At 42.1% G+C, this 18,459-nt stretch overlaps 1 protein-coding gene across 2 annotated transcripts in view; it reads left to right on the top strand.

Moving 5' to 3' along the window:
* The window catches only part of IFT38 (intraflagellar transport 38), an 854,149-nt gene that overhangs the window by 352,406 nt on the left and 483,284 nt on the right, over nt 1-18,459 (top strand). For both annotated transcript variants that reach the window (XM_085628445.1, XM_085628447.1), the window contains exon 5: nt 489-584. In XM_085628445.1, coding sequence (XP_085484571.1) covers nt 489-584 — 96 coding nt within the window. The remainder of the gene's footprint in view (nt 1-488; nt 585-18,459) is intronic.

Below are 18,459 nucleotides of genomic sequence, written 5' to 3' on the forward strand. Positions count from 1 at the left end.
CTGAATATCTGAAAACAATTATAAAAGTGCAAGTGCTTTGATTAGAAACTTAAAAGTGAAATAGATTTTATAGTATTGGCAAAAACTTTAAGACTGTGGTACAGATAAATACCACAACACACTTTTGAGAAAACCCCAAACTCATACCTTGGTGCGACGCATTATGTGAATGGTGCTATCTACATGTAAATGATGAGCAGCATTCTTTATGATAACAAAGAATATCAATAACTCCTCAAATCTGAATGGGACAAGGAAATATGCAACTCTCAAATCTGGCAGAGAAGAGTGCCAAACTTAAAATAATTGCTTGCACATCGATGTTTGCATACTACCCGTATTGCCCCTGCAACACTGGTTGGAATGGGCAGCAACACCACGAGGCGCATATCAATCATGGCTCCTTCACATCACTTTTTCACATGCAGAATGTTCAGTTTTAGAAGCTAAGTTCATACATGCTGCTGACTATCCTTCTTTCATTCCAGATCACGGAGTTGAAGGCTGCCCGACAACTCGCTTCTGAGATTACCTCCAAAGGTGCTTCCCTTTACGATCTGCTTGGAAAAGAAGTCGACCTTAGGGTAAGTCCCTTCATTGGCTTGCTGTAGAGACGCTGATTGAGTTTAAGGCATTATGTTACTGCTATAAAGACATAAATGTTGGAAAAAATTACCTTTTTCAAAGGCCTTTTCTGAAGAGGTCATGTACTAGATCACTCAAATCGAAAAAGTTACTGCTTTCAGATTTCCCCGATATGAGAAGATCTAGATCAGGTGGTAGATCCTTTCCCATCTTTGGCTCCAAGCTATGGAACACTTTACCTATTGACCTTCAGTAAAAGAGCAGCCTTATTTCCTTTAGGAAAGAGCTGAAAAACGTTTCTGTTTTTTTTATAGTTCGGCGATTTGTGGGCTGAGGGTGTCATGCTGCCATATTTTATTGCCAAGAAGCCTCAGGGTGTAGGTTTAGTGCTTTATAAATACTATACTCACTCAGTACTCAAGGCAATGTATTCTGCAGTTGCTTTACTTAATGGAGTAGTTCTGATGACAAAATAATCCCTTTTGTTAGTTACTTTGCAGCCATGCCCACTCTGGTCAGGTGACTTCTTAGATCCACTGTGTTTGGCCTGGTGACTTTGATCTTCAACTTCATTAGGTCAGTTGACACCATAACCCCATTAGGATGGCTTAGAGGATTGTGTTGATCCATTTGTTTAAGTTTGGTGATTCAGTACATCTTGTCTGGTTGAGGTAGGTAACTCCATAACCTGCTTGCTTATGTTGGCTAGCAATTTCTAATAATCGGGCCAATTAATATTGCAGCCCTTCTCTTCAGACTTGCGGTCAGGGGACTTCTTAACTTGGTAAGATTTATTTGTTCGTAGTTGTAATTATTTCGGTGCACATAGACAGCGATATATTGTTCTATTACAGACACCCCTGATGAAGGGTCACATGACCCGGAATGCATTGGGTATTATAAGTCAACACCTGATAAAGAAAATGTGATTTTATGGATATGATGCCAAGATATGTGAATTGTTGGATAGAATATGAGTGAAACAAATTCATATATTGAAGAACTCTAGAAAAAATGAATCAAAAGAAACTTAATCGACTACTTTGAATGATGATTATTGTTTGAACCCAGCGAATATTGTGTGAAGAACCTGCAGGTTGCAGTAAAATGCGTCCGGGAGCTGGCAAGTGGAATCACTACCAGCATGTATGCAAAATTTTACACAGTGGTGCAGTACGAGACATTGCACATACGTAGACAGCGCGTGATGATAAAACATTAGGATTCACACGGATTGAACACTGAGGAACAAGGAATGCGCACACCTAACACTGTGAATCAAAACAAGCATGTTACCATTAATTACAATATATAATGCTGACTGTTTAGCGTGTCATGTGCGCTATACGATCTCCTGTCTCAAATACATTAAGATAACTGCTGAAGCTCTTGGTAGACCTGAGTGGTTGATATAATTGTCTCCTGATTACCAGGGGGGACACTGAAAGGGTAAAAAAAGATACATATGTTTTTTACCAACCCGACCAGAAAGGGGAAAAAAATTGAAAAACTAATTTACATGATTACACTATTATACAAACAATAATTGAATAGGAGCCTTACCTGACTCTAGTCATCAACCCATGGGAAATTCCGCTTCGGACTTGATTTCACTTGGGCTCTATAAGAATCCACCTCTGTTTTCCCTTGGGCCTTTATGGCACCTCAGCAATATTGGTCTTCCCCTGTGGCAAAACATCTGTCCAGACACTTGTGCACTTAGTTTCCTTTTGTACATTTTATAAACATTTTATACTGCAATATTTATGAGTTGTTTTTGAAGTCATACGGAATTAATAAGTGTAAACTAGCATTGTGTTTTTTTACGGATGTTTTCTAATCCAGTTGTCCATTATTCTGTGGGGTGCTTTTTAAAGTCTATGATACGCCATCATTAATCAATAAACTTTTCAACTTTATCCAATGTAAATAATTATGGAAGAGGTTTGTAAACCGTTTTTTAATTTTGTATCTATTTTGTTATGTTTGCTTTTATAAAAAATTGATAGCTAAAAAAAACAGATTAATTAAATTGTCAAAGGTTTTCAAAAGCATTATATGACATACACTAACTAGTTGAATGTTGTTTTTGTTGTCTCAATCTTACATATGTGGTGATATTTATAATTGTTTAGAAATTGCGCCTATGCACCCAAACTTCACAGGGTATTTACACTGTTCTTCCTGATTGGATCCCGGATATGTGGATCCTCCCAAACTGGCATTAGTCTAAAGGGATTATAATTGCCTCTATTCTGCTGATTATACTATATGTTTTTTAAATGAAGCCAATTTTCAAGCTATATGTTTTTTTACATTTTCGTTTCATTTATCTTTGTATGGCGACTCCCATTCTGGCTTTGATATGCCGGACAGACATTTTTACAATTCTTCTAAGCAAACGTATACATACCCCCTTACAAATGGTTGGGTTTGCAGTAATACTAAGACTTGGTGGCAAGCCTGCTTCATTAAAAATCAACTTTAAATACTAAAAACACACACAAAAAACGTGCACACGAAATTTAATATTGTTTTTATGAAATCACAGCTGAATAAATAATTGCTTTCTTTGGGTTAGACTAATTGGTGTCGGTATTGTGCTGTACCCCACAGCAGATATCGGACTAAAGAGGGAATCGATCACTCTCGCCTTCTTCCTTTTGTTCTTTGCTCAGCTGTCAAAGTAAGCTATTATACAAGATACCAATCCTGTATTCAGCATCTCCACACAACTTTCATACTCTCCTTACTCCCAATATCTGGTCCATGTCACACTTTTCAGTCTCTCCCTTAGTTGTATGGCTTTCAGCCAGACCTTTTCATCCATTGCTCTGTTGTGGTGCATTTACATTTTTCTTCCACCCACTGCAGAATAAAGCATGGGGAAATGGATCAGTCCAGTCTAACCATTCGCCGTGAATGACCGTATTCTGCTCTTCAACAAAGAACACATTCACGCAAATTACTGCCCTACTGTTCCAGGGACGGCCGTGGCAAAACATGCTTTTTGAGGCCAAAAATATTTTCGGTTTTAACCAATATTTGTACTTTTTATTGGCACGAGCCAGGCAGTGCCTCAAAAATAAAGTTTACCAAACTAACTAAATAAAAGACAATTGGTAAAAGCCAAAAGACTGGCAGTCAACGTCAGACCTGTTGATTTTCCCAATGCTTCAATTAGTTTGAAAGCAAAAGCCAGCGTAGGTCGTAAAAATATAAAGCAACAGCATCCACAAGGCCTAAGCAATGGAATGAAATATGAATTGGTAAGATTCGCTCACCAGTTTCAGGGGTCCCCAACCTTTTGTTCAGTAAAAATCATCCTGAACTACTAATAGTAGTGATGTAATGATGGCCACCCCTTTTCAGATTGTCAGCAGTGATAACATCAGTGCATTTTGCAGGGTTGCCAGCAGTAAAGTAAAAAAACATTATTAATTTGGAATACCTCTATATGGATAATGCATAAAAGTCATAGCAGCAATCCCACTGGCACTTGAGTAATATGAGTAATACATCTCATCCAAATCAGTAATACATCTCTCCAAATCATGTAACCTCTTTAAATACATCTTGAAAATTTAGCCATTTTCCTCTAAACATCAGCTTCTGAGTTATGAAAACACAGATATTTCGTCTCAAATCGATGCTTTGTACCTTTGGTATACATGTAATAATTCAGCCAAACAAAAGCATCTATAATAATAGGGTGGGATGCACCCAGGAGACATACTTGCAGGTACCTGGAGAGCTACTAATAGCTCACGATCTATATTATCTTGGAAACGGCCACTACAACGCGGCCGTTTCCACACATAACCTTAACCACGCATGCATTACAACGTATGCGTGGTTAACACGAATAGCCTTTACCACACATACCTTTACTACGAGATACATAGTAAAGGCATGTGTGGTAAAGGTTAAAATTAAAAAAGGGGGCTTAGGGGTCTCCCCCCCCCCCAAAAAAATGGGTGTGAAAAGAAAAGGGAGCTTGGGGGGGGTCCCCCCCCAAAAAATGCACCTGATAAAGTAGCGATGAGGAGGCAATCGGGAGGCATTCAGCGTCGTTAGAGGAAACGGCACTTCCGTTTCCTCTTTACGACGTGCACCGTGAACTCGGGAGATCATAGAGAAGAGACGACAAACGAGACGACGTGAAGAGGTAAGGGGAATTTAAGAATTAAAAAAAACGCAGGGGTGCGATTTTAGGGTTAAGGGCAGGGGAGGGGTATTTGTAAGAAGGGTTTAGGGGTGGGGGAATAACCTTTACTAAGAGTATGCCCTTACCATGCGTGAATTTACAACGAAAATCGTTGTACAAGTATGCGTGGTAAAGGAATATTCGTGGTAAAGGTTATGCGTGGGAATGGCATTCGCGTTGTAACCATATTATCTTTTTTTTTTTATTTATAATGTGTCCCTCATTATATCAATGGTTGGTTGTTAGTATGAATGGCTTGGTAGAGTATGAATGTTGATATGATAGGTTAGTATGATTGTGTGGTGAATCATTAGGGGTCCTATGAAGAGAATTATATCTCATGTATAAATAGGTACAGGATTGCTTTGTCTATTTATGAAATGTACAAAAAGGAAAAATATGGGTAAAAATGCAACAATATGTGTGTCTTTTTAAAACATTTTTTGCAGGGGGCACTCGGCAGTTCCTAGTTATTGTATGGTTATACCTGTGCACTGATATTGTTGCTATGAAAATCAATAAAAATGATTTCTCTAAAACCTTTTTTGATACTACAAATGAAAATAACAATACATTTCAAAAAATTAATAAAAATGTTTTTGATCAAATGATGATGTTGTATATATCATGTTTCAGAGTATAAATTGATAGCCCATTGGAGCAGATTTAGCCCAAAAAGTCGAAGAAAGAGAGGTCAAGTGGGAGGCTTTTTTGATATAATGTTTGGTGTGTTTGTCCCCCTTTTCTCCCAGACCGAATTGAACTATTAGAGGGGGCTCCTTTTTCTAGGAATGTGTCCCTCATGCCAGTGTGAGACTTCTTTAAGGCACAGAAGAAAGGCCAATGTTACAATATCCTTTAATCTAAAACACCAGTCTAAATTACAGGAAAGAGGGTGTAGAAACATGAGAGTGAGAGGTTGGGGGCAAAGAGTTGTATGTACATAAAATGGCAAGAATGGGTTGGTAAGCAGCTGATGGAAGCTCATTGTTGGAATATGACAGGCTTGTTGGGGAAGGTGAGTGATAATGAATGACAAATTTTGGGAGCCCCGAGAAATCTTTATCGGCGAATTATCACGCATGTAATTCATGAATCCAGAAACTGTCCTTGAGTATAAGAAGTGAACCATTTTCAAGGTGTTCCTGTTCCATTGCGAAGACAAACTGTGGCAGCGCCCTTAACCATCTAATGAATCCTGTGACAGCTTTTGTAAAATAGAGGCAGCTAAATGCACTTTCTGCAATGAAACCTAAATAATTATTCATAGTAAATGGGACAAGAATCTGCTTAACATTCACAAACCATCCAACAGTACAAAAAGGTTAGCTCTAACCTGCCCATTTAATATTTTGAGAACTTGATTATCAGATAAAGAGGCATATGGCGCATTTCCTATGGAGCAACAAGGGCGTTTTTTTATCTAGTAGTTAATGGAAAAGAGTACTAAATAGGCTTTGTACCCATCTATTTCATCAACTTAAAAACTTCTAGAGTGCTTCTAACCTTATTTTGGGACTACCCCCTATAAGTAGTCATATTAAAACTCTCCACTGACTGCCAGTTGCTTAACTATCTATCTTTAAAACTCTCTTTGTCAGTGCCATCAGGCTTTCATTCTGCTGGCAACATACATCTGAGAAAAAGGCTTCAACTCTACATTCCTAGCCAGACTTTGTGCTCCTCTGTAGCTAATATTCCTATTCTCCTCGCCACAAGAAAGCACATCTCTATCACTGTTCGTTTTTTAGTTTGAAGCCTGTTGCTAACGGCATCTTGGGGGCATTCGGAACGCTTCCCTGGGAATGCATTATGCCCGTTGCTTACCATTGGATTTTTCTTGTTTGTAACTCACATTTTTTTGCATTCTATTTGCTGGCTCTATTTGTTTTACGCTGTCCAGCTTGAGTTTGTTCCTTGTGTTATCCAAACTCTATTTACTGTATTCTTCCACCAGTGTTCGATTTCTGTAAACAGACCTTTAAATCTTGTTCTTATCTTATCACATGTGCTGTGCATTCAAAGACATTGGTCAAATGCCAGGCGCTGTCTTTCAGAGAACATGGTGTTTACTTTTCTTTCTCTGACTTAAAAGTGAGAGGGTTTATGTGACAATCATGCTGGCTATTGGGATGTGCTGGTAATAGAGCACATTTTTGGGGTAATTCTGAACTGTGGTGGAAACATATATTTGAATCCAATCAAAACAATCAGTACCTAGGTGAAGACATTTCCACACATTATCGTTTGTGCACTGTATACTTTTATCAGTAAAACTGTTATGTCTGTGCAAATGCAATGGTCATTTCATTTGAAGATGTGCTGTCTGTAATATCAGTGCACTACCACACCATTCATACTCCACTTTATCCCACTCTACTCTAGTCTGCACCACTCCACACCACGCCACTCTACTCTTCACTACTCCACACTGCACCACTCCACACTGTGTCAATACATTTTACTCTGCACCACTCCAGTCTAAGCTTCTCTACTCTACTCTGCATCACTTTACTCTATACCAATGCACTCTACCCCACTCTACTCTACTTTACTATGCACCACTGCACTCTTTGTCACTGCATTCTACACCACTCCAGTCTACTCTGCATCACTCCACTCTACGTCACTCCACCCAACATTGCACTCTATGCCAACACATTCTACACCAATGCACTCTACTCCGTACCACTCCACTCTATGCCAGTGCACTCTGTGCCAATCCACTCTACACCACTATAATCTTCTCTGCACCTTTGCAATCTTCTCTGCACCTCTGCAATCTATGCCACTGCACTCTACTCTGCACTACTCCACTCTACCATGCAGCACTCCACTCTATGCCATTTCACTCTACTCTGAAACAATCTACCCCAGGCCGCTGCACTCTGTGCTGCACCACTCCACGCCACTCTACGGTACTCTGTGCCACTCGACTCAATGCCACTGCACTCTACTCCAACCATTGCACTCTGCGTCAGTGTACTCTATACCCCTTTGCTCAAAACCAATATACTCTACACCACTGCATTCTATGCCAATCCACTCTGCACCACTGTACTCTATGCCACTATACTCTACTCTGAAATACTCTACACCACTGCACTCAACACCATTGTAATCTACATTACCGCACTCTACGCAACTCTGTTCTACTACTCTCTGTGCCACTCTACTCTACGTCAGTGCACTCTATGTCACTCAACTATACACACCTGCACTCTATGACACTCTACTCTGCAACACGGCACTCTCTGCTACTGAATTAAATGCCACTCTTACATATGCTTCTGCACTCTAATTGGCACCACTCTACGCCAGTGCCCTTTACGCCTCTCTACTTTGCACCACTCCACTCCACCCCACTAAACGTTACACCACTCTACTCTGCACCACTGTGTTCTATGCCACTGCATTCTTCTCTACGTCACTGTACTGCACATTACGCCACTACACTTCATGCCACTCTACTCTGTATCACTCCACTCTATGCCAATCCACTCTAATCTGCGCTACACCTCTGAACTCTACAACACTCCACTCTGTGCCACTTCACTCCTATCTGAAATAAGCTACTCCACGAAAAGATGTTGTGTAACAGCCAGCGCTCTCGACTATGGAGCTGGGGATCCAGGTTTGGGTCTCTGCATCAGCTCAACATCCTGTGATTCTGGGCAAATCACTTAATCCTTAATCTCCCCATGCCTTTCGACGGCGCTTGTATACCCTCTTGGGGGATTAGCCTCGCTCTACAAATCCAAGTATTTATTTATTTATGCCACTGCACTTTATGCCTCTCTATTCCACTCTATGCCATTCCACTCTACGTCACTCCACTCTACACCACTGCAATCTACCCTGCGCCACTCCACTGTACCACAATCGATACCACTGCACTCTAAGCCAATGCACTCTACACCACTTTACTCAAAACCAACAAACTCTGTGCCCCTGCACGGTATGCCGCTATACTCTACAACACTATAAGCTACTGCATTCTACGCCATTGCACTCTACATCACTGAACTCTACACCACTCTATTTTACCCTGCACCACTGTACTCTACACCATTGCTCTCTTTGCCTCTTTACCATGCACCACTTTACTCTATTCTACTGCACTCTACACCAGTGCACTGTCTGACACTCTACTTTGCAACACTGTACTCTCCAATAGTGAACTATGCACTGCTCTAATCTGCACCACTCTAATCTACTCTGCACCACTGCACTCTACTCCACTGTACTCTATGCCACTTTACTCTATACATTTGCACTCTATCCTGCACCTCTACACTCTACCCTGCACCACTTCACTCTACTCTGAAACAAACTACTCTATGCCACTCTGCTCCACTACACTCACTCCCACTCCACTCTATGCCATTTCACTGTATGCCACTGCAATCTGCGCTGCACCACTCTACTCCAATCTGCACCACTTTACTCTGCACCACTCTACTCTATGCCACTGTACGCCACTCTGTGTAACTGCATTCTATGCCAATACACTCTACATCACTTTACCCTGCACCACTGTACTTTACACGACTTAACTCTAGGCCACTCTACAACACTCCACAACACTCCACTCTGACACTCTACTCCATTAAACTCTACTCTACTCTGTGACACTCTACTCCACTCCACAACACTCTGCTTCACTCTGTGCCTTTCTATGACACTAGTCCACTCTATGACGTTCTTCGTGACTCCCTCTACGCCACTCCATGCCACTTTACTCCACTCTATTCTATGACACATTACTCCACTCCACTAATATCACCCTACGCCACTGCTATGCCACTCCATTCTCTGACACTCAATGGCTCTCCACTCCACTCTGTCGTTTCACTCAACTAAACTACTTCAGTCTATGCCACTCCACTCTGCGACACTCTACTCCACTCTACAGGAATCCACTCAACACCCTCTACGCTACTCCGTTCTGCTCCACACCATTTTATGCCACTTAACTTTACGACTGTCTACTCCACTCTGACACTCTACTCCACTCCTCTCTACACACTCTGCTTCCTCCACAACACTCTACGCCCCTCCATGGCACTCTGCTTCACTCCACTCGATGCTACTTCACTCCATGCAACTCAGCTCAACTCCACAACTCTCTACGCTGCTCCAGAACACTCTACGCTGCTCCATAACATTGCCTCTACTCCATGACACTCTACTATACGACACTCAGCTCCTCTACCCTTTGAGCCCCTAACTTTTAGCCATGCTGAACAGCAGCCCCGCTAGTGTACAAACTGACTAAAACATATTGGCAAATCCAAAAGCTCTTGCATAGGCAAGACCTGTTGACTTTGCCAATGCTTATTTTCCTTACTGTCAAGTACTAGAACTCCGAGTTTATTCCCTGCATATCCTTCTGTCCTTTCATATAAACCGTAAGAACTGTCGCTTTCAGCTTCCCTAACTCGGCAAAAATAGCTTTCTATCCTTCCAGTGCCAGGACTCTTGTTGGAGATGGCAACTCGCTCTTTAAAATACTTTTTTATTCATTTATTCATCAATCTTTATTTAAAATGCTTGTACCTCCCAAAGCTCATTGAGAATGAACAAAAGGTTTAACAGCATTTCTTATGTTTTGTTCTTACTAATCCGTGTTTGCCCTTTTGAATGTTTGAGATGTGAACTGCAGGGATGACTGTTCAGACCAATGGCATCAAAACGGTGAGTTCTGTCTTTCCTCCTGAAAGAACAGGGTAGGTGGAACCCACAATGGCTCCCAGTGGTAGGGCCACTTTACCGGCAAGAGCTGTAAGCTTGAGCTGTTGGTCGATACAGGGATTTCTTTCCTCTCACCCATCAGTGCACTCACATAAAGCACCCACTTCTGTCTCCGAGTAGCTACAATAATGAGACTTAAGGTGAGCAAGACTTATTTATAGGAGCAGACCTGCCAGCTTTCACGGACCACTACCCTGAGTCACAGGATATAAGGCGCCTTAACAGCAGCGGTGTAGTGAACCCCCCACTTGAGCAGATTATGCGGGGACTGCCACTGGGAGGGGTGGGGTTGGGAACTGGGTTACAATAAAGCTTTAGTTAGTCTTGTGTGGGCCTCTTCTGTCTGCAGACAAAATGCTAATTGTTATTGTTATTGTTATATTGGATTTATATCGCGCCCAATCACCTGCAGGTCTCTAGGCGCTCGGAAATCGATGGTAACAACAATAAATGTTATGGAATGCCATGGGAGTGGGGTGTGGGTTTCAGAGCAAAGCATATATACAAAGAGATGCGTTGGATTGATTAAAATGTGAGACAACCCAAAGAGAGGGTTAAATAGAACAAGCACTGACATAGCCAATAGGTCTCGCTTTGGGGCGTTATAATTGTTTTGACAGACCTATTGGCTTTGTTAACGTTTTTAATATGTGTTGTAGAGCATTGTGAATGTTGTGCAGCAATTTATAAGTTATAATAAACAAAGTGTTATAACTATTTCTGTCACCTTATATCTAACCGAAAAAACATTATATACAACTGAAGTATTGTACTAAAAACCAAAATTAATACAAACAATGTGTTCTAGTTTAGTCCGAAAAGCAATGTGGGGAAAGGAAGCACGCACCACAGCTGTGCACTGTGCAGAGATATCAAAGGTAGCACACACCACAGCTGCGCAGAAGTGTAAAAGGAAGCGCGCACCAAGGTGCTGAAAAAAAGCGAATGTTAAAAAGTGTGGTCAATTTTGAAGCTGTGTACTGTGCAATGGAGGGAAAGGAAGCACGCACCACAGCTGTGCACTGTAGAGAGATGTCAAAGGTAGCACGCACCACAGCTGTGCAGAGGCATTATTTAGCAACCGGTGGCAGCAAGCATGCACAAAAAGCAATTGCTAATAATTAAGTGCCCATGTGCGCACCGCAGACACCGGCTCAAATTAAGCCGCCAGCAGGGGCCTGCGTTACGCCCTTGGATTGAGCTAGCACCAAGAGCCTGGACTACTACACACACAAACACACTCAAAGGAACGGTAATACAAGGGACGCCTGGTACGCAGCGGCTGATATGTAGGCCTCCTCTAGAGTGAAATGTGCTGGCTTTCTGAACTGTCCCCTTGTGCAGGCCTCCCATGGAAATCTCTTTATTTAACAATATTCCCACATCTTTTAATGCTCCGTGTCCTTTATTTTATATAGTAGACACCTTGTAGGATGTTTGGATGGTTTTGGCATATCAATATAATCAGTGTAGCTGAAAAATAAAATAACGGTGGCAGCTTGGGCCTATTAAGGGTATCGACGTTCCTGCAGATTAACAGAGCCTAAACACTTACGTCTGTTGCATCAATCTCGGAGAGGGGTAGAGTGAAGGGGGCGGGTGAGGAGCCAGTGAAGGGAGATAAATTGCAGCGATAAGAAGCAATACACAGACTGTTTACTGTAGAGCTGTCTGTTGGAAGTGTGGGATGGGTGGTGGGTCTGCCTCCTGTTACAGTGGCGGTACTGGTGTGCTTCCTATCTGAGCAGCACAGGGGCACAAATGTTGCTGCTGATGATTTAAAAACTAACAAATAGTGTTGTAAAGGGCAATAATGTCAATGCCAAAGATGCAAGGAATAATAAAAATTGATAATATTATCATACTATCACAGCAGCTTGTGGCGGAGGAGTTTGTCTCTCGGCCGGGGTGGAGAGGACGAGCCTTGTAAGGAAAGCTGCAAGGTCCAGCGCCTTGGTGATTCTGTCAGGGCGCTTTATAATCCAGCTTATGGCCATGGGGTCTGTCCCTCGGCCGGGGTGAAGGGGACGAGCCTTGTAAGAAAAGCTGCGAGGTCCAGTGAGTTCACAAGTGCTAACATCAGAAACCTGGGCATCTGTGTGTGAAATTTGTTTATTAAACAGAAAACGAGAGAACCACGTGGGTGTGATGGAGGGGCACATGCAGTGGGGTGAAGGAAATACGCACTACAGCTGTGCACTGTGCAGTGGGGTGAAAGGAAGCATGCACCACAGCTGTGCAATGTGCAATAAGGTGAAAGGAAGCACGCACCACAGCTGTGCACTGGGGTGAAAGGAGGCACACACCACATATCTGCACTGTGCAGCGATGTCAAAGGTAGCACAGACCACAGCTGCGCAGAGATGTGAAAGGAAGCACGCATCACAGTGATGAGAAAATGCGAGTGTTAAAAGGTGCAGTCCCTTTTGAAGCTGTGTACTGTGCAATGGGGGAAAAGGAAGCACACACCACAGCTGTGTACTGTGCAGAGATGTCAAAGGTGGCACGCACCACAGCTGCGCAGAGGTGTGAAAGTAAGAGCACACCATGGCGCTGAAAAAACGCGAATGTTAAAAGGTGCAGTCAATTTTTAAGATGTGCACTGTGCAGAGATGTGAAAGGTAGCACGCACCACAGCTGCGCAGAGGCATTATTTAGCAGCTGGTGCCAGCAAGCACGCACAAAAAGCAAGTGCTCATAATTAAGTGCCCATATGCGCACGGGCAGACATCGGCTCAAATTAACCCACAGCAAGGGCCTGTGCTACGCTCCTGGATCAAGAGAGCACCAAAAGCAATGTGGGGAAAGGAAACACGCACCACAGCTGTGCACTATGCAGAGATGTCAAAGGTAGCACGCACCACAGCTGCGCAGAGGTGTAAAAGGAAGCACGCACCACGTTGATGAAAAAACGCTAATGTTAAATGGTGGCGTCAATTTTTAAGATGGTACCGAAAAAGAGGCGACTATAGAGGTCAACTACAGAGTACAGCAAATGTCTTGACAGTAGCATACTAATACAAAGATAACGGTGCAGGAAGAGAGTGCTGACATAGATGAAATGTGAGTGCTGGAAAAAGAAGCACGCATTCTTGTGGCGGTGGGGTCTGTCCCTTGGCCGGGGTGGAGGGGATGCGCCTTGTAAGGAAAGCTACAAAGTCTTGAAATGAAACATGATCCACAACAGATGGCACACTGCGCACCGCTGCTCGCTCCCGACAGCTAAACACTGTGGGAGAAAACATTTTCAGAAAAGGTGGGACATGCACCCGCCTTTGGCCAATTGCGTGCTTTCTTGTTTGAAAGCCACACGCAAAGGCCAATAGCATGTGTGGAAAATCTAACACCACACGCACAAGTTTGCAGAAAGTCTGAAGTGATTTCAAGAGGCCTTCTCCTAGACCTGAAAACGAGAGAAATGTAAAAAAAAAGCACAAAAGAAATACGCGAAAGGATGAGAGACAAAGGATGGGTTGAAAAAGTAAAGAAGGAACAGGAGGAAAAATGAAGGGTGAAAGGAAGAACAGTGAAGTAAATGAGAAAGAAAAGGTGAAACGTACGGTTAAGTGTGGCAGTATGAATGGATGGAAGCATGAAAGAATGGAGTGTAAGGGTGCATGGGTGGAGTAAAAAGATGAAAGAATACATTGATGGAAGGGCAAACAGATGATTAAAGAGTGATTGGATGAAAGTATGCAGATTGGACAGGTGGGTAAATATGAAAGAATATATGAGAGAGTGAATGGATGCATGATTGGATGGATGGAAAGGCGAAGGATAGATTGACAGAACAGAAGGGTGAAAGGATTAATGGATACCTAGAAGGAGTTTAATTGGTACAGGGAACCCTCCTTGCTGGCTTTTTGCATACTCTGTATAAAAGCATGGTTCAGGTGGGGGTAGTATTCATTTTTTGGCTACTCCCTTGCTTTACAGGGTCATCTGGTGAAGAGCTGATAATACAGTGTGGCAAGGAAGGTGAGCTGGAAACCCATTCACAGAGGGGCTTTCCAGCTCCTCTTTGGAGGCTCCGAACAGCTGCTCTCCGGGTTTCAAAATCATCCAAGTTCACAACCGGCAGCCCTGGCAAACTTTTGTTTCTTCTGGGGTAGGGCGAAGGTATTGGGAGAGAGCAGAAATTAAATGCAGTACTCTGCACAAAAATTCGCCCACCTTCAAGGTCCCGTCCACCCTGTCACAAAGAGACATCATTTTTTTAATTGACCATCCTGCACTTTAGTGAGGAGTGGAGCACCATTGGTTTGAAATCTGGCTGCGGAAAATCTTGTTATGTTGCTCAAACTCATACCGGGAATGTTCATTTTAGTGCAAGAACAGGGCGGCCCTCTATTCCTTACGGAACATGTTATACACTACGAGGGAGAATTTTCCATATTAACTTATTTGTTATAGCTTTTTTTTTTTTAAACCTTTTACTGGTATTAGATTTGAACAAACATAAAACAACAAGTCACTAGGCACAGTTCCATGATACTCATAGAATAAAAATATCGCAATTTGCAATTAAGGAATATGTTGGAATCGCTAAAGATTTTGCGAAACATACATGGATTGGCAATTGCGATTCCATAATTACGATTCCTTAATAATTGCAATTATGGAATCGCAATTGCACACAATGATGCATGTGCCCCTATCCCTTTTATTTATGTGTTAATTATCAAAACATATGGCATTGTCATTTACAATGCCAACAGCTTAAACTCTCGTAAATGCAAGACCTATTGCATTGCAAATGCTTGTGGTTAGCTTTAGTAAGTGGTTTTAGCATTACTAGTTGGTTTTTGTAGACAATAAGACTGAATTGGTACAAAGCGATAGAAATTTAAAACAATTTATAGTTCAGTCCTATATTTCACATGCATGTACAGGTAAGGGGAGAATAAAGGAGAAAGGGGACTGGTGTAGAAAGTGAAGGTAAGCAAGGGAAATGCTATGTGGTGACAGAAATGGAAGCAGTTGCTGTAAGTCTGAAAGTTAAACCAGCATTGCCAATGCCAGTCAGTCTCACTTTGCCACTGCATGTTGGAGGCCACTGTTGACTTTGCTCATTCTTGTAAAATTACAGCTACAATTGGAAAGCCAGTAATGGTGACTGGCATCTTGCAGTCTTATTTTCTATACTACCAAGATGGCTACCCCAGTGTGTGGTGATACAATGTGATGGCCTTCTTGGAAGTATAGCAAATAATGATCTGTAATCTTACAATGCTACTTTTTATAGATCCATAATGTTTGCCATGTAATGCCTAGACGCGTCATAGTGTCTATTGTTGAAGTATAGAAAATACAGTTCCAAAATGGCTGTCATGCTGTGTCTAGACACAACATGACAACCATGTTGAAAGTATACAAAGATTATATTCTGAGTTTGCTGAATGGTTTTCTATGCATCCAGGATGTCCACACGTTGTGTCTTAAGCCTCTTGACGCCCACCTTAACAGCATAGAAAATGCCATTGCAATATGGCTAGCCACCCATCTTACCAAAGGCATTAGTGGAGAGTGGCAGGAGAGTAGAAAGAGAGAGAGGCCGAGCACAGCAGTCCTCGTTGTCAAAAGAATGAAGAGCTAGCAATACAGATGAAGAGAAGTGAGTGTAGGAGAAACAGAGAATTTACTTAGGGTGTATTGTGAGGGACTGGGTGGAGCGAAGGAGAGAGTAGGGAGCATGAGAGAAGAGAGAAAGAGAGGAAAAAGAGGGGGGCATTCGCTTCCATTTTGTGTTAAATAATACATGGTATAAAAAGTACAACTCATCTAATCAAAACTAGGGAAAAACAGAAATATTCTAAGGCCGAAGCAAACACAAGAAAAGGGGGGGAAAACTATGAGGAGCAAAGATTTGGAATGCCATCCAAATAAGAGAAAACGGCTGACCCAGAGCACAATTTATGTAGAATTGTATACAGTGCTGTCTAACGAGACTGCAAAGAGAGGCTGACAGCAGACAGAATTGACCAAGTAGACTTTGTCTGCTCAACCAATCATTAATTATACCACCAGCTAAATATGCTAAGGGGGATGGTGGTACAGAGAAAGAAGAGTTAAGTAGGAGAATAGTTCTACAGTACAATAATCCACAGGCACATCTAGAGATAATGTGGAAGTGTGTCTTTTAGCAGACACACTGGTGTAGGGTCACCCTTGGTCCACGGGTTCAAACAAGTAAGGAGAATCGACACTGGAGTGAAGTAAAAATCAGATAATTTATCATCACTTATGAGCGGGGGCCTCGTCCAACAAGCACCAAGAGATACTCAAGGAGGAAGCACACCGAGCAATGATTACATGGGCTTTTATAGAAAAGGATCACAAACAGGGGACGCCCCATGGTAAATAGGGCTTTGAGAAAAACACACAAATGAGGTAATGGTGAGAATCGACAGCCTTGATGTTTTGAGCAATCATCACGTCTTGAGGCTACACAACAAGATATGTTATCTGTGTAAACTTTATTCAGGACTTAACAATTGTCTGGAAACTCCGAGCAGACGCCAGCTGTTCTTTTGCGCTGACACTGCATGTATACACAGCCTGCAATACCCCAATTTAGATTCTTTACAAATGTTTGTGCAGGTGAGGTGTCAAGGACTGAGCCGGGGCTAGAAAGGAGGGCAGAGGTAAAATGGATGACGCATAGCTCAACTCAAAAACAAGATTAATCGGATTTTTATATTTCAACAATAACCACCATCAAATTTTGGATTAAAAGGTTTGTCCAGTATAATTCGATCACATACATTTTTATTTTTTATTTTTAAATCTCTTTATTGGTTTTAACAACACCAGGTGGAAAGTGGCCCTCGTTCGCGTACAGATTAAACTTGCGGACTTTCAAACAAGTATATCGGAATCCTCTGGCCGACACACCGCCTTGTGCCCTGCTGGGCTAAGATACATGACTGAAAAAGACTCAAAACCACCCATCAGCATATACCATTGCATTTAGTCTCCTCTGTTGACCACAGACATTCTTCCTAAAAAACACAATCAATAAATCGGTACTGCTAACCACTCAGGTGTTGCTTGTCCTATTAAGACGAAATGGTAACACAAAATAGACACATTAATTCTAATTATGCCAAATTCTAAAACTCAATACGAAATTACAATAGATACTAAAATAATATTAATTCTAAATTGCAAATTATATTGCTACTTAGATTTTCCTGTGCATCAACGAGAGCCTATTGTGAGGAGACCAGCAGCAGATCCGCGTCCAGTGTTCTGTATTGCTCCCAGCAGGTGAACTATTCACCATTGCAAAATTCTTTTTATGTGCTTCACTTGTCCTTTCTTTGGTGGTGTCATGAGAAAAGTGTAATTGTATTCGAAGGCCTGTCAGATTTTCCCAGAAGCAGTCGGACACTTTCATCTGCCTGCCATGTACACCCAAGGTGAGAATGCATCTGCCAAGTGTGTTCCCTGCATTCTGCACAGTATTTGCAGAACATTTTATTAGACACACATAGACACTATAATGGGGGAAATAACGATATAATGCATAACCTTTGTAGAGTCAAGGTATAAATATTTGTGAGGAACAGGCTTGGCTTGCATAGGAAGTCGCTAGCATGAATAACCAATTCGAAATCTGTTATTTGATCAATGTAGCACCACTGCTGTGAAAAACAGAACTCCTTTTCCTCTGTAATGATATTGCTCAAGGAAGCGGCTGCTTCTCTGTTCTTCGCCACCTCGCGTAGGTCTCCTAAGTCCCACAAGAAGCGGTAGAAAGACGGTTGCTAATGTGCTGCCTCCCACTGTCTCCTGCGACTTGAAGTAGATGGTGGAATGGTGAATGGCGACCACCGTCTATCCACCTCTTCGCAGATGCGAATGGAAGTTAACCATGTGCTTTCAGAGCCCACTCACTCTTCTGTCGTCTA

The sequence above is a fragment of the Triturus cristatus genome, chromosome 10 (genome assembly GCF_964204655.1).
Source record: "Triturus cristatus chromosome 10, aTriCri1.1, whole genome shotgun sequence".
Taxonomy (NCBI): Eukaryota; Metazoa; Chordata; class Amphibia; order Caudata; family Salamandridae; genus Triturus; species Triturus cristatus.